The sequence below is a fragment of the Amia ocellicauda genome, chromosome 5, assembly GCF_036373705.1.
Source record: "Amia ocellicauda isolate fAmiCal2 chromosome 5, fAmiCal2.hap1, whole genome shotgun sequence".
In the NCBI taxonomy this organism is placed as follows: domain Eukaryota; kingdom Metazoa; phylum Chordata; class Actinopteri; order Amiiformes; family Amiidae; genus Amia; species Amia ocellicauda.
Window position 1 is genome coordinate 14,907,078 of NC_089854.1, and position 17,364 is coordinate 14,924,441.

Genomic DNA, 17,364 nt, shown 5'->3' on the forward strand with positions numbered 1-17,364 from the left:
TCTAGTACTGAAAGACTTTAGAAGGATAGCTGTTCAAGTACCCAGGAGATTTACAGCTGCACTCTGTTGCCTTTTGATTTATTTATTTATTTATTTATTTTTGTGCAAGTTTGATTTTCCTCCTGTAAGGCAATGGTATGCTTCTAATTTTTTTATTCCTGAGGTTAAATACTGGGACATGGCATTCCTTGCAGTCATTGGTTTCCTTTAATTTAGAAATGAAAAGTACTCTAATTCCTAAACCTGTAATGGAACCCCAAAAAGTGAATTTTGACCATTTGTTTTATAAGATATACATATGCTTTCCTTTTAAGTCTTTTTAACACTTTGAAACAAATTAACATTTTAAGCATATACATTTTACAAAAATGCACGCACACACAGACACACAGAGTTGCCTTTCCCTCACCCTTAGTACTATTATCTCAGATTTTCTTTTTAAGGCCAGTCTTAATTAACCTTAAATTGTAATTATTTAAATTATTTAAGAGAAATAATGTGTCAAAGGCATAATAAATGAACCAAACAAAAATGTTTCTCTTATCTCTTCCACATACACTAACAAATAGAGACATCATGTAGAAACAAAAACTGTTGAGTACCTGTTTGTTCACAACACTTATGTGGAGTGGTGCTTTTTCACAACTACAAACATATAAGTGAAGGGTATTTTATGTATTTTAAGTGATTTTACTTTCCACGCAAATTGTACCGTATCTTTAACTTTAAATAATGCTGCCCACAATCTAATCAAGGACTGTTTCTACTTTCTAGTCCAGCATGACAATGAGCCATAATAATCCCATTAAATAAAACAATTTCGATGTGATTACATGAATATTGAATAGGATCCCTGTGTCATCTTCGTTATATCACAATTACACTGAAACAATCTGAATTAATGCATGGATTGCTAATGATAATAGCCAGGAAATTATACCCATTTACTCGATTGATTTGCTAACCAAGATACATGATGCCATGCAGATATGTATACTGTTAGAAATAATTTACTTTTAGATTGAGAAGTAAAGGATGCTTGGGGGAGCTGGAATGCTGTTGATGGTTTTGATTTTGACATGTTCCAACATTTTACCATAATCATTCGCTATTTCATTACATTTTTTGTTTGTATGGCTTGATATTTTCACAAAACCACTGCATTGCTTCACAGCTCCTTTCTCAGGGATTCTTTAACTCATGTAACCACAAACTGAGTTTTGTATTTTCGGGGATCTGCACAAATGCTCTAGATCGGAGGACTATTTAATTATAATCAGTTTTGATAGAGACTGGTCAAAGACTTCAACAATAAAATGTTTAATCTCACCGTATTGGGGAAAAAACCTATCTCTTCCCCAGATTTTAGTGTCTACAGTGGTATTCGAGAAAGGATTTAACTGTGAAGTAATAACACTTAATCTCGGTGTAATCTGAGGGTGTTCGATTGATTAGGCGGTGCTGACTGAATATATATCCCCAGTCTTTGAGGATATGGCCTGATATTGATCGAAACAGACCGCAGCAACATGAATTGCATTCAGGTTCAATAAACCCTCTTTGGAGCCTTCAGCAGAAATCATTTCCCTTTATTTTTTTTAAACGTTACACACAGATGGTTGCTTTCCTGTCCGTGCAAAATTGCTTTACTGGTGCATTGTAGCAATTTTGGGATTGTTTTGTTTGTTTTTTCTTTTCCATAGGTCACAAATGACTATTGCTGTGGTCCTGAAGACATGATGCAGAAAGTGAATCGATGCAGGGTGGGCCTAGAGAAATGTGATGTCCCTGTAACAGGCCTTTGGAGGGATTAAAAACTTAAAAATCTACTGGCAAATCCAGCCAAACCATGTTTAGCAACTGTACTCAAATGCAAAAGGAGCATCACCCAACCATTAAGTCTGAGAAGAATAATGGACTGAATATAATTTACCTCAGTCTCAGGCCATCCTCAGTAGACACCCAGAAGGTCAGAAGGATTTATTTCTAAGGTGCAATTTCCTCTACTTTGCCTACACTCAATACAGAATCCACTACTAAGGTCCCTGGGCTAAAATAAATAAATACATAAAGACTTTATTTTAGTTAGTTTAATCTTTGTATGTAAAAGTGGGAAACTGAAATTTGACATGCTTGCAAAAGACAATTCGGTCTTGGATTGTTTTTTATTGAAAGTGAAGGAGACAAACATAACACAAACATAATCCACTGATCTTTTTCATTAAAAACCATGCAAGAAAATAATTTGTTTAGGGAAAGACACATATGGAAGAAAGACACGAGCCATTAGTGCAACTGCATGCATCATTCATTTAAAATAAGCAGGCATTGAATTCCTGCTGCTCCAGTCCTTACTATTATGATTAAAATAAAAAGATAATAAATGACAATCCCTTGTTATTGCACTATTTTTCCCAACATGGATTGATTTGAAAGTGACTGCCTCCACTACAAGGAAGTGGACAGACAAAACATTGCATTATTCAGGAAATGCATAGAAAATATAAAACTGTGACAAATATGTCTTCATCTGAAATCTGGAGCTTGCTGAAGGTGCCACCAGGCTTTTGCTGATGTCGCCTGACAGCTATAGTACTGCAGGACAAAACCATTGTAGTCATTTGCCCCTCTCTGATGCAGGTCTGCTCTAGAACAGCACGAGATGCAGCTAACTATAGGTACCATTTCTATTATGATGGAATAAAGCATTGAAGGGTAACCCAGGGAAAGGCTGCAGAAACAGACTGTTCAACTCCTGGATGGCCAAATCTCAGGGTTATTATGCCACCTGTTCTTGTATTTAGATAAAACATTTTTAATTTATCTCAACCAATTTTACCTTTTACCCTGATCTAAAGACAGTAATGGCATAAAAAAACGGCTGTAGCCCCCCAGACATTGCAGAGCACTGTTTTACCAGTCACATATACTATATATATGTTACAGTAAATGTGTGAACATGGGAAATGTATACATTTTCTGGGAAATGTATATGTGTACATTTACTGGGAAATGTATACTTTTACCGTCTAGTTGCGGAATGTATACATTTACCAGTGCCACGGGAAATGTGTATATCTCCCGGTTGATGTGGACGCACATTTGAACAGCAGTAGGTCAGGTGCTTTTACTACTCACAGTTGTGATCCAGATCAGGTGCGCTCAATCGCACTGCTCCGAAATTACAATCATAATGCATAAAATAGTCATAAAAATGTTAATAGTTACCCTAACCCTGTCACACATTAGACGTCTACTGAAGTGTTTGCTCATTATCGCTTGTAGGACGAATTTTCGTATAGGCTACAGACCTATCTGATCAAATGCAGATCACCAAACTGCAGCTGCATGTCAAATATATATTTTTAGCAATAATACATGCAGAATAAGGACAAAATTGGACTACATAGGCTAATGTCTGAAATGAAACACCATACCAACATTATCCTGAAGACCAGTCCACTTTGTAGTCTGCAAACTAAATGGCAGAAATAAGACCACTCCATAAACTGAATATCATGTATTGTGAATCCAGCACATTGTTTATCTTTTCATATAGTCTGCTAACTACTCATACAGACACATTTGACAAGTGTAAAACTATTCATCTTCTCAATAAACAGAAGAACCAATGAACAGGCTGCTTTGACACGTTTTAATTAACAATAATCACTGTTTGTTGGTTTTTAAGATAAATGGTACAACAGATGAAATGCTGATGTAAAAACAAGAAGCTACCGGTATAAAGGCTTTTAGTTCATTTAATATAGGTCAAATTAAAGATAAACAAAAACAGGCTCATTGGATTAGTAAAATGAACACACAAATTATTAAAACATTTTTCGACAACTAAAATTGCATATGTTGTAAATAAAAACAACATAATATGCAAATAATATAATCTACCATACAACAGTGTCATCTGACTATTAATTGCATTAACTTGAAAAGCATTTTCCCTATTCAACACATACAGGAGTGCTCACAAGCAGGCTCTACTTTATGGGTTACTCTGCCCTACTTACTTATTACAACAGGTTGTTAAAACATGCATTTGCTGTTACAAAGAAGCCCTCTTCTTTTACAATTGCACATCTTATTGTTACATCAAGTGGAGTTTTTGCAGTTGCAAAGTTGAAACCCTTGCCCATTTCCATCTCACAATATTTTTGCGTTCTGGCACAATGACAACTCCTTGTCTTTTTAAATCTCCGCGATGCTCAGGAATGACTCGACACAAGGGTCAAACTGATTTTGGGTGTACATTTGTTTCAATACCCCCATTTTTAGTCCCAAATATGTAGCACCCATCCTCGGTCACAGCCAAGATGTTACAGGGATCCGTCTTCCCACAGTCCAGCTCTGGAGCTGGGACCCTGATGAACTGGCCAGCCTAGGCAGCCTTAAAGTGCTTTCTGGAGTTCTCTTTCATCTTTCAAGCTTGGTCCTCCTGCTTTCTCTTGGCTGCCCTCTGTTGCTCTTGACGACTTTGGGCACTCTGGCAATGAGAACATATAACAGGTGCCCCGAAACCCTCCTCGTCACCCATAGCAATACTGCAGGGTTGGATAGCATGACAGATTTGACCACAGATCACGCACTTATGCACTTCAGGCGATACCTGCTGACACGATATGCACATCAGGTCGGGACTGTCATTTGTTTGTTCCTCTGCCTCAATTTCACTCTCAGCATGTGACCCTCTGTCATTAAACATCACTTGCTCTTCTGTAGTCATATCACAGATGGTATCTAGAGGTAGTCCAGTCTAGGCCTGCCATACATGGCTTTGTTTGGTCTTCTCCCTATGCCAGAGTGGAATTGATGGTTCTTGGCTGCATAAACCACAGTCCATCAGCCCACTTGGCAGTGTGATTGTCTCGATGCCACGTCATGAGAATGTCCTGAATGTCTCGATTTGCGCATTCAGAGCCCTGGGACTGTGAGAGATGGGGCTTGTCATGCACAAGCTTGCATTCTGGCCACATAGTAACCAGCTCGTCAATTATTTTATTTTCAAATTCCTAGCCATGATTGGGCTGTAAAATTGTTGGTGCACCTTTGTCGCCGAAGATATGCAGCAAATGATGAGACACTTCTTCAGCTGTTTTTGTCTTCAGTGTAATGTTGAGACAGACAAACTTGGTGAGGGGATCCTGGTGTACCATTATAAAAATGTAAGTCTCTGCTCTACTTTGCATCAGGCAGGCTAGGAAAATGGTAATACTCTCCACAGTAACATTGTAATGGGTACGGCGGACTTCCTTGTGCATTACATTCCGCCCCCATTTCCAGTTTTTATGTGGGCTTCACTGATTGTGTCAAATAAGTCCTCTTTTGCCACAAAATGACAAATTTTCTTGACATAAAATCTCTTCTGCCAGTTGGGAGGATCTCGTTCTCTCACCCTCACCTTGCAGTCTCTCTAGTGATGCAACTACCACACTGTACATCTCACGACTGATGGTCACCATGTTTCCACTCTTACCATTGAGAGAATTGTCAAGTTTATAATTAAAAAGATCTCTATTATGCCGCTGAATAAAATGCATGCCAAAGAATGTTCACATGCAATAGCCTATCAGAATCTTCTATGTTATGCATTTGATTGACATGTCAATGATATAGCCCATGTGGGCTATTGTATTAGTCCATGGTATAAACTTCACCTGCCCCAATTTAAGACATGCACACTGTTCACGATTCTAAGAAGACTATTGGCTTAATTGGTCAAAGTCTGTACAGCGTAACAAAAGTCTGTGTGACAAACTAATTCACTGACCTACTGCTGTTCAATCATTCACAATTAACTGGGAGATGCATGAATTATCCATGGGAAATAAACATTTCCCCCGTAAATGTATAAATGTACCATTTTCACACATTTACCATAACATATATACTATTCCAGAGGTTTTGTTTCCCAACCCATGTTTTTTGGTTTGTTTGTTTTACGGGAGTTTTCTTTTCGTATGGCAGAGTTTATTTTTGAATGAGAAAAACAAGGATTGTATTTCAATGACATTTGTGAACACACATTGTTAAATTATTATCCTTTTAATAAAAGTGTGAACAATTATCATGCAGGGCAAGATGAACATTTGAGTGCTAAGTGCCATATTTCTTTAGGCAAGAACATCTGTTTCAAAGATTTCCTTCTACAACAGCCGTTCAACACACTTGCATTTAAAGTGCATTTTGTCAAAAGATTTTGTCGTCCACAGATAACAAAATCTTTTTTCTGTATTTCCCCTCCCCGTTAACACTAGAAGAGCCATGGTTCCGATCATACCATAATAAAAATGACCGACTATATATAACATTATTAAATGTATCATAATGAAAGACAAATAATTACTGCATTTCTTACTTTTATTGAACATCTCTGTTTACCATTTTAGCAATGTTTTTGCAGTACAGCCATCCCCTGACTTTCGTTGGGTGTCTTATGTCATTCTGCACTGACGTTGTCAACACTGCACTGAGCAGCAAATGGGAGGGGCCTTGAATCAAAAGCACTTGAATCAAAATCATCTCTCTGAGAGACTGAGGGAACTGAACCTTTTCACCCTGGAACAGAGGAGACTACGTGGGGACTTGATTCAAGTCTTCAAAATCATGAAAGGCATCGACCACATCAAACCAGAGGAGCTTTTCCAGATCAGCAGGGACACACGCACCCAGGGACACAAATGGAAATTGGGCTTCAAGGCATTCAAGATGGAAAACAGGAGACACTTCTTCACACAGAGGCGTCACAATCTGAACAAACTCCCCACCGATGTGGTTGAAGCTGAAAATTTGGGAACATTTAAAATCAGACTGGATAGCATCCTTGGATCACTTGGTTATTAATGGACACCAGACGAGAACGATGGGTCGAATGGCCTCCTCTCGTTTGTAAACTTTCTTATGTTTGTTCTGATGTTTCTAATAACTTTCTTTTGCAGTTAATTCAACTGTATTTTCACAATGGCTTTGAATAGGCTCGGAACCAATTACGATGTAACTTCCGGGGATGACAGTACAGATGTAAAATGAGAAAAAATTAAAAGAGTGTGTTACATAAATACAAATCAATGGAAGATAGTGTGTAACTATGTAGAGTGTAATATCTCAAACTGTACAATAGTTAATGCTATAATCAAAACATGCAAATAATTGCAACAGTAAGCCACTACACATTTAATGAAAGGTTTCCAGATTCCTCTTCAATTGTTTAAGTTGTGGCACAATTCTAGATGCTTCTCTATTGTAAAATGATCTCTGTGAGCAATTATGTTGCATGACACTCAATTGTTGGGAATTACATGTATAGTAGGCTAGCGATTACACAACTGTTCTGTATCAAACCAGAAGGCATTCTAAACACTTCTCTCTTAAGTCTTGTGGAATTTTCTCTGCGAGTGTTTAAGTTGTTTACTACATAATACTCCATTATCGAGAATTACATTGATATTCATCTGAGAGAATGTAATAATGATCAAGAAATTACACCTGTGTTCTGTATCAAAGTCGCAGACATTCTACACAATTGTCTCTTGTAAAACGTTCTCCGTGAGCAACTACATTGTTGACTGCAGCATAATACACAGTTATCGGGAATTACATTCATATTCACCTGAGAGAATGTAACAATGAGAAGGCGATTACATCTCCGTTTCGTATCAAAGTTGCAGGCAATCTCAGAGACAGCAAGCACCTTACAATTTACAACTTGAATGAAAGCTTCTTTTGTGAGTTCTGCGGTGAATAATCGAGCCATAATTCAAAGCATCCGTAGCGCACTGCTTTTGGGAATTTCCGAAATGATACAGGTGCAAAGGGAGAGCGATGTAAGCCCATAGTAAATACCATGTTTAGTCAATCTAATCACATATGCTGCATTACTAAACAACAGAAGGTTAATACAAAACATATGGTTATGCAGATTACTATTATAAATAACATTTCAGAAAAGCAATTCATATATTGGTCAACTTTAAGGTTTAAAGTTTTAAGGCAGACTTTAATATACCTGATGAAATGACGAATCTCAGATTGAATATGCGTATGTAACAATTGGTTCTAGTGATAAGTGCCCATTGCTATGTAAACATTCCAATTGTAATACAAGTACACAACAACCACCTATTGAGCTTTACTGGAAGACGCACCTCTAATAACTTTTTCATCTTCCATTGCGAGTTCTTCAGGTATTCTTAACCTCACTGTGACTGAGCTGTTTGACACCCAAGCTCCGAAGTGTCCTTTCCAAAACAGAACATCCTTCCCATTGTGGATTAACTTTATATAGCGCACCCCAGGGCCATAGTCTCTGAACACATGTGTGACCTGCCGGAGAAAAACAGGGGAAGCATGGGATGATCAACAACAACAAAATCAGCTTTGTTCGATATTTGTAATGTTGTGCCCCCCTACTCATGTGAATTATGCCCATGTCTGTGATCAAGTGGAAATAAAGTAGCAATCTTTAATTGATGAGTTTGTCCTTTGTTTTCTTCAAAGGCAGAAATGGATTGATACTTCCAAGTTAAAGGTATTATTATCAAATTGCAGGCCATTCTTTATTCATCGGCAAGATCCCGCGCTAGACTAGCTTATTGGAAACAAGTAACATGCCAATGAACATACTCCGTAAGACCTGCGCATTGCTGATCTTTTTAAGCCTGAGATATATTACCAATGTAATGTAATCTTAGTCCTCTATGCTGTTTAGGGAACAAAATAATCTTAATCATCCATAAACAAGTTATAACACCACAGGCATCCCACGGCCTTCTCTTGCAACATCTGCTCTTATGTCAACCTTGGCTATGACACATAGGAAGGGCAGACAAAATACATTTCAAGCACAGACTGTAGGGAAATAACTCAAATAATGCCTCATATATAAACGTAAACTTGACATAATTGTTTTGTTTCAATCTCACAGTGTGTGAAAACCAGATTTTCAAAAGTAGAAACAAATAAATCACTTCAAATTATATCACTTAAAAATATACCATTTGTTAAAATATTACAAAAATAATAAATGTGTATGATTTACGATTTATGATTTATGATGTGTAGAATTAAATTAAGAATTATTAAGAGTGCACATTTGTGTTGCTCAGATCTGTTCTTTTTTTTTGTTTGTATGGGATTCCTGTTAATTGTTCAAGGTAGTGCTTCATTTCTGCAGTCGATAAATTTAAGAAATATCTGCTTGTCATTTGTCATATTCACGTTGGTTTCACAGGTAGCTGGACGTCTCTGTGAACACAACTCTAATGAAAACAACATTCATTATTTTAGTCTGAACTGTGATCCTGCACTATACTGTTGAAAATAGAGACCTTAAATATATAATGCACATATATTTCATAATAGCAGTAGGTTACCTGACCCTAATTAATGCTTAGCATTATCAAATATTACAATTTCGGAAAAGACACGGGAGAAAAATTACAGATTAAATAAATAAATAAATAAATCCTATCAGAATTACACAACTCTTTCCACCAGACCAAAGCTCATGTTTCTCATGGACAGTAAAATTACTTTTTGACAACTTTGCATCTGGCCGGTGTGCTGCTCAAGAGTTTACACGAAGCAGGGTATGACTAAGGCTGGGAAATGCTGGTGTGCATTATTGAGCAAGGAAATGCTTCTGTCTCTTGTACCATGTATCTTTTTTCGGATTAATAGAATTTACCTGGTCCCACTGCTGTAAAGGTTGGCCGGTCTCCATAACTCGGATGTCCGTCTTGTATTCCTTAATGACCCTGTGTTTATTTTTTCCTAGCAGCTGTATGAGCATCCAGTACGTTCCTCCCCATTGTTTATATGCTGAAAACCTGATTGCAGAAAGACACAAGCAGAGATGATCAGTTACTACAGAGACCAGCGAACGACGAAGACTTATGAATAAGGCAGAGACCCATTGATTCAATGCAAGATGAATTACAAAAAGTGATGCACTGCTTACTTTACCAATTACTTTTGATTCCCATTCTTCCTCTTGTCTATACACTGTGTCCTCACACTGGCGGTCTCATGGAGTTACTATCTTTTTAAAAAACTACCTACAAAACACTGCTTTGGTCTCTAAAGGTTTTGCTGGCTTTTATTTTGAGGCATTATCAAGAGTACCAACTGACCAGTCATTTATAACGATCTCCGGCTGGTATTTATCCAGGATACTGTCCCAAAATCCCTCTTTGATCAAATCTATTGTCTGAGATTTTTCCGACCAGCTGCAATTGAACACAAATATAGTGGTGGTTAATTCAATGAATCTGTTAAATGTAAGAATTAAATGTCCCCTTGTCAAATTAAAGTGAGCAACCTTGGTAAAATGGTGGAACTGAAATCTAACAAAGCTCTAAAAAACAATCTGGTAGTTTGAATATATTAATTATACAGAGACTGTTACAGATGATCGTGTAGAAGAAGCATGGAAGTGCCCGGCATGCACTGGTTTATAAAAACGTGTTAAATTTAAATTTGAAAAAGTCACTGTACAGTGCATCCGGAAAGTATTCACAGCGCTTCACTTTATCCATATTTTGCTATGTTACAGCCTTATTCCAAAATGCATGAAATTAATTATTTTCCTCAAAATTCTATAAAACAATACCCCATAATGACAACGTGAAAGAAGTTTGTTTGAAATCTTTGCAAATTTCTTAAAAATAAAAAACAAAAAAAGCACACATACATAAGTATTCACAGCCTTTGCCATAACACTCAAAATTGAGCCCAGGTGCATTCTGTTTCCACTGATCATCCTTGAGATGTTTCTACAACTTGATTGGAGTCCACCTGTGGTAAATTCAGTTGATTGGACATGATTTGGAAAGGCACACACCTGTCTATATAATGTCTCACAGTTAACAGTGCATGTCAGAGCACAAACCAAGCCATGAAGTCCAATTGTCTGTAGACCTCCGAGACAGGATTGTATCAAGGCACAGATCTGGGGAAGGGTACAGAATTATTTCTGCAGCATTGAAGGTCCCAATGTGCACAGTGGCCTCCATCATCCGTAAATGGAAGAAGTTTGGAACTACCAGGACTCTTCCTAGAGCTGGCCGCCCGGCCAAACTGAGCGACTGGGGGAGAAGGGCCTTCGTCAGGGAGGTGACCAAGAACCCGATGGTCACTCTGACAGAGCTCCAGCGTGTCTCTGTGGAGAGAGGAGAACCTTCCAGAAGAACAACCATCTCTGCAGCACTCCACCAATCAGGCCTGTATAGTAGAGTGGCCAGACAGAAGCCACTCCTCAGTAAAAGGCACATGACAGCCCGGCTGGAGTTTGCCAAAAGGCACCTGAAGGACTCTCAGACCATGAGAAACAAAATTCTCTGGTCTGATGAAACAAAGATAGAACTCTTTGGCCTAAATGGCAAGCGTCATGTCTGGAGGAAACCAGGCACCGCTCATCACCTGGCCAGTACCATCCCTACAGTGAAGCATGGTGGTGGCAGCATCATGCTGTGGGGATGTTTTTCAGCGGCAGGAACTGGGAGACTAGTCAGGCGTGCCAAGCTTGTAGCATCATACTCAAAAAGATGTGAGGCTGTAATTGGTGCCAAAGGTGCTTCAACAAAGTATTGAGCAAAGGCTGTGAATACTTCTGTACATGTGCTTTTTTTTTTTTTTTAATCAATTTGCAAAGATTTAAAACAAACTTCTTTCACATTGTCATTATGGGGTATTGTTTGTAGAATTTTGAGGAAAATAATTAATTTAATCAATTTTGGAATAAGGCTGTAACATAACAAAATGTGGAAAAAGTGAAGCGCTGTGAATACGTTCCGGATGCACTGTACAGCAGTGAAAAAAAGGCAGAGTAATTGTAACATATTGGGTTTTTTTTTCCATGAAGAGGGTAATTAACTTACAGTCACAGCGTTCCATGAACAAAAAACTGACTTTAATGTTATTACTTAGTGCTTGGGTGACTATATGCTGGGTAGTTTTAAACGGATTGGAGGGATCATTTTTAATATCTGCTATAGTATGATAAACCCATGGACCCCAGGCTCTGTGATGTGGAAAATGTTAATGCGATTATCACAGTGTGGGGTTTGTGTCTCTGATTAAACCTATATTATCAATGCAACAGCTCCTTCTAGCGTGTCCTTGAAATCTGAAAGCTGTCAAAACAGTCGGGTGAGATATTTTTCACCTCCGCGCTAAATTAAAAAAACAATATATATATATATATATATATACATGTTTTAGATTTGCAGAAAGCCAAGAACTGCAGCCGTGTTGTCTAGATACCTACTAGAACGAAGAAACAAATGTTGATTTTATTCCTGTCAAGTCTTCCTCAGAGATGGTCTTCACTGACCACCCATCTCCCCCTTTAATTACATGCCAGTGACGCAGACCCTCTGCAAAAATAAAATAAATTGTGGGAGTCAGAAACACAGGAATTGCAGCACAGTTCTAAAACATTACACTATGAAATCAAAAAGTCAATTTCGAAAAATGCATGAATCCAATAAGGTGTGGGGAAAGAAGAATTAGCTTTTGGAAAAATAATCTAAAAATGAGAACCCACTATCAATCAATGAATACAGACTTTCACCACTAGATTTGGTGATTGAAAATGCCAGTGGGTTTTATAGCACTCATTTATATACTATTGTTTTTATTCATTAAACAGCTCATTCAGCTTTTGAGATGGATCTGGCTATTCATTTCTGAATTCTTTGTTCCATGGAGTTCTATATAGTACTTTCAAACCTTTTTGGCTGCCCTACTTTAAATTCTATTTCTACAACTATTGTTTAAATATTACAAGCAGACGTGCTAGGTCAAAGATCCTCGGTTAATGGTTCCCAGAGTCATCTAGTTTATGTTCCACCAGAGATCTTAATGAATTAATGGGGGCAATTAGTTACTAAATTGGACATAAGCATTGCTTCCAAGCTGTGAGCAATTTGGGATTTAAACAACACATTCTAATAATAAGAATAACACTAGGACTTCAATGTGTCCTGGCCTGAGGGTGACTTGTACTCACTTGAACTCAGTTTGGCTTCTGGCTATTGTTGCTGCAAAGCTATAGGTTACTGCTCTGATTAGCTGCTTAACTAGATAAATTGAAGGCTTCTGTACAGGCGGCCAATGATGGTCTAAGCAGCACCCCTCGATTGCAAAGAACATCAAGCCTTCGACTGTAAAAGACTATGAGCACATTTCTTATCGGAAAATGTATTTTAGATTAATGATGGGATTGAGCAGGCCAGTTCAAAATTCAAAATACAGCTCTCCAGGAACTGCCTCTGTGGCCCCACCCATCTACTCCAAAATCTGCACAAACTGACCTGCTCCACAAGGGTTTCGAATGAGGTTTCGGTTAAAGGGCTCTTTCATGCAAAACCGTTTCCAGTTGAAGTTTAGAGGCAGGTATTTTCCACTGAAGCGAGGGATGAGCCGTTCCTCCTCACACTTGAATATCCAGAAGGAGTGTGTCCCGATGACAGCGTGCAATGCCTTACAGACTCGCTGGCAATCCTGCAGTAGGTTCCTGGCTGGCACATAGCTCAGGATCAGCTGCAGGATTTCTTCAGGCAATTCCAACAAATTAATCCCAGGCTTTGTCAGGCCGGAGTCCTCCTCTTTGTGCATCGTATTCTGAGTTTGATCCATTCTTTTTCTAAACTCAGCAAAAGGGTAGAAAATAAGCAACTGTACCTCCTAATACAGCAATAGGCAGCCCTGGTCTTAGACGGCCAAGTGTTTATTGTCTATTATTCCATCTCTCAATTAATAATTTGCTAATCCAAATTGTTTATGCACTCTATGAAGCTGTAAGTAGGTGGGGATTTAAAGAAATCTACACAATCAACAGGACTCTTCAAAAAACTGACTACTTCTTATAAATCTTTATGTATTGTAAGACTCAAAATTAGAAAATTATTAATTTTCCAACACCGAACTTTTAGATTTTAATTTTTGGAAATGTAGCATATAAACATCGGGCCTGAAAGACGATATAAACAATAATATTCTTATTGTTAATATGAAATAATGCAGGTATACAGATAGTAAAGGTTATACAGTTCTGAATGCTCAAATTCTGTAATCATACTATATGTGTAGAATTTGCAGTGTGATTTACATGTGATAGTGAAGAAAGCATTATTTTTAGAGTACTCTGCCTTTTTTTCCTTTTTTACACCAAAAAATTATCATCAACTATAGTATGTCAATAACCAAAACTAACCATTCAGTAACTATATACCACCTGACAATAACTATAGTTGTATTCGAAACTCCATTCTACCCTACTACATACTGTATAAGTGTCTACTGCATGCTACATATTGATTTACATGATAGGGAATTATCACGTTATTACACGATAGGGAATTGTCACATAATAACAGACTGAACTAGAATACAGGAGACAAAACAACCATGTCAGATGTTGAGGATTTTGTATGAACTTACTTTAGGTTGCTACTAACTCAATACTTTTCCAATTACATTTTAAATCACAAACACAATCAATCTTGAAAATATCTGTTGAAAATAGCAACGCACCGTTTCGCTTTAATCAAAGTCCATGCGTCCAGATATTATTTACATCATCTTTATTTACACATTTTCTTCAAAACAAGGTACAGGTGGTTGAAAACTGTCCAATTTCCTGAACTATTTCACTCCTTCCCCGTTCTCACCCAATTATCAATTACATTAATTATCAAGTTATCAAATGAAAAATAATTGAATTATGTATACTCAATGCAACATACAGAAATACAAGTTAAACAAAATATGTTCTTATAAATGTTTATTGGCTCCTACAAACATTACTATTTGAAGATCAGGAATATGTATGTGATCATGGACAAACAGAGCATGTCGATCAAATTGAATCTGGAACATCTCACATTCTATCGAGACAACAGTAATAATCTAATAATTTAAAAATAGAAAAATGAATTATCCTGAACAAATGCACAGTATGTATATCGTCAGACTATCATTTTAGCCTGGGTGGAAACATACATACACGCATTATATATGACTCCCCAAGCTTATTTGTAACATTATTATTATCTTGAGTAAAACAAACACGCACAAAACTATGCACATGCTGAACTTAATATGTGTCTTTTCTGAATATGTGATTTCCATTCCTTGAAATGTCTAGTATAATCAGTATTTTACCATAGTGAAATTGCAGTATTGTGGGACTTTGTTGAAAAACTTAAATTAAAATGTCAACCTTTGCACAATACATGTACGTGTTTGTTAATTTAAGATAAACATTTTGCACAAGAATCGTTGTTTCTTAAGGATAAACCTGAGTGTCCTAATGTTTATTATGACATGGTGTACATGAGCCAAATACTGTAACATTTCCCTGGGGCTAAATCCCAACCTGAAGTAATTTGGTACAAAATCCTCACGTCTGACATGGTTGTTTTGTCTCCTGTATTCTAGTTCAGTTTGTTATGTGACAATTCCCTATCACGTAATAACGTGTACCTAACACGTAAAACTTGATAGTTACCGAGTAATTACGTGATATATATATATATATATATATATATATATATATATATATATATATATATATATATATAACTTAAGAACATCTGTGCACTACAGCGTCTTCACTTCTATGAGGTGCTGGCCCAAATAAGGCAAAAATATATAAAGAAAATTAAATTTCTCACTTATTAGTTATTTAGACCAGACTTTTATATTATTACAGTTTCATTTAATTGAATAACTCACACTCACAACGCCTTTCGACAATGCTGTACTTCATCAGGTAGCCTTTTATATATATATATATATATATATATATATATATATATATATATATATATATATATATATATATATATATGTGTGTGTGTGTGTGTGTGTATGTGTGTGTGTGTGTGTGTGTGTGTGTGTATTAGAAAGTACTGCAGCCATCGGGTTCAGAGTTCACGACCATATTGTAATTTTGCGACAACCACAAAATGCTCCCAAAATGCTGACCTGTATCTCCTGTCCTGAGATTCACAATTTGAAGCCAAACCTTCAGAATGAATTAGTTGTCTTACGATGTGATGTGAAATACCTCACTACAGTTACACCAATAGATGTCTACACCCCAAATGTGGCAACGACAACCTTAGGACCTTGGGCCTTAGGACACAAACACTGTGCTATTACTCATTTAAATCATGTGATGAGGGTGGGCCTGGGGAGGAAAATGCAGGCTGCAAATGTGAAGGGCGTGTAGGTTTCGTGGGGTTAAAGTACAAGTAATTACCAATAATCTTTATCTCTGCCAGTGAAAACAGTGGCAGTTGGATAGTAAAGTTACAAACTAATATACGTATTATATCTAATATAAATCCCCTAATAACAATGACGATGATGATGATGATACTTGTTACTTTGTTACTTGTTGTTACTTGTTCTGAAATTTCAATTTACTCATACGTGTAAATGTATTTCAATTTCGTCATTCTTTACTTAACGGCTCTAAAACTTAAATGCATACACTTCCGTCGCAAAAGTGTTACATGGCTAAATTGTGCCAGCTCTCCCTCGTTGCCAGAACAAGCAGCAGCTCGCAGATCTTACCTTTTCTGGCCCATTTTCTGCCCCATTGTCTGCACCAACGTGGAACTTCGGTGGCGTTGGTGTAGCGCAGATGTCCGCAGGTCTGCGCGGGTCTGCGCTGCGCCACCAATGGGATCGGCGGAATTCTGCAGCTCTGCGCACGACTACGTAAATTGCGCTTTTCCTGATGCAGTGATGTCAAGGCTAGGCGACGGACGCAGGACAGTTCCGTTTTCAGCGGCATGTATTTAGAAAGCAAAACTGAAAGTAAACATTCTTCCTTTTTTTACACCCTGACGTATTGAATCCCATTCCCTCCACGACATGAAAAAGTCGACATTCTGAGATATTAAGATGCAGTAGTACTGTAAAATAATACAGAAACTTGTTCCCGAAACAATACTATTGCTATCATGACTCGTTTTGGGAATATGTAAGCACTTTTATAATAGCACAGCATTAAAACTCATCATGTTTACATTTGCAACAGACAGGTTAATGTTGCTTGCCTGGTCCAAGCCAAGAGCGATTTAGACGAACACGATAATGTTTAATTATATGTTTGGTTTGGGCCGAATTCAATTAACTAGCTTAATTAGCTGGATACTTAGCCTATACAAATATGCACCGGTGTTCTTGTACAGAGCTTTCTAACACTGCAGTTCCACAGCTCTTAGCATACACCTATAAACCTGGTTTCAAAGTATTGTGTGACCACCTCTATGTTTCCAATCAAAACATTATTTTTAAGAAAAACAAATATTACAGGGGAGACTATACATCACATTA

General features: G+C 37.4%; 1 protein-coding gene across 2 annotated transcripts; it reads right to left on the reverse strand.

Moving 5' to 3' along the window:
* Positions 1-2,146: 2,146 nt before the first annotated feature.
* Positions 2,147-16,820, reverse strand: LOC136749555 (F-box only protein 2). Of its 2 annotated transcripts, none has more exons than XM_066703967.1 (7): positions 16,597-16,820; positions 13,326-13,657; positions 12,278-12,386; positions 10,143-10,238; positions 9,698-9,839; positions 8,157-8,334; positions 2,147-6,793 (listed from the first exon to the last, which is right to left on the reverse strand). In XM_066703967.1, the coding sequence occupies exons 1-7, from the start codon at positions 16,620-16,622 to the stop codon at positions 6,756-6,758; spliced, it is 921 nt and encodes a 306-aa protein (XP_066560064.1). In that variant the 5' UTR covers positions 16,623-16,820; the 3' UTR covers positions 2,147-6,755. The 2 variants fall into 2 exon arrangements, with proteins under 2 accessions (XP_066560064.1, XP_066560065.1); XM_066703968.1 differs by lacking the exon at positions 16,597-16,820 and adding an exon at positions 16,003-16,124.
* Between the last annotated feature and the right edge of the window lie 544 nt (positions 16,821-17,364).

What these genes read in the sequence shown, in the direction of transcription:
- LOC136749555 (XM_066703967.1), bottom strand. Translation starts at nt 16,622, where the DNA reads ATGGGGCAGAAAATGGGCCAGAAAAG. An exon ending in TCGAAACCCTTGTGGAGCAG is followed by an intron (nt 12,387 to 13,325) that starts GTCAGTTTGTGC and finishes TTATTTTTGCAG; the next exon opens with AGGGTCTGCGTCACTGGCAT. An exon ending in CTTTACAGCAGTGGGACCAG is followed by an intron (nt 8,335 to 9,697) that starts GTAAATTCTATT and finishes TTTCTCCGGCAG; the next exon opens with GTCACACATGTGTTCAGAGA.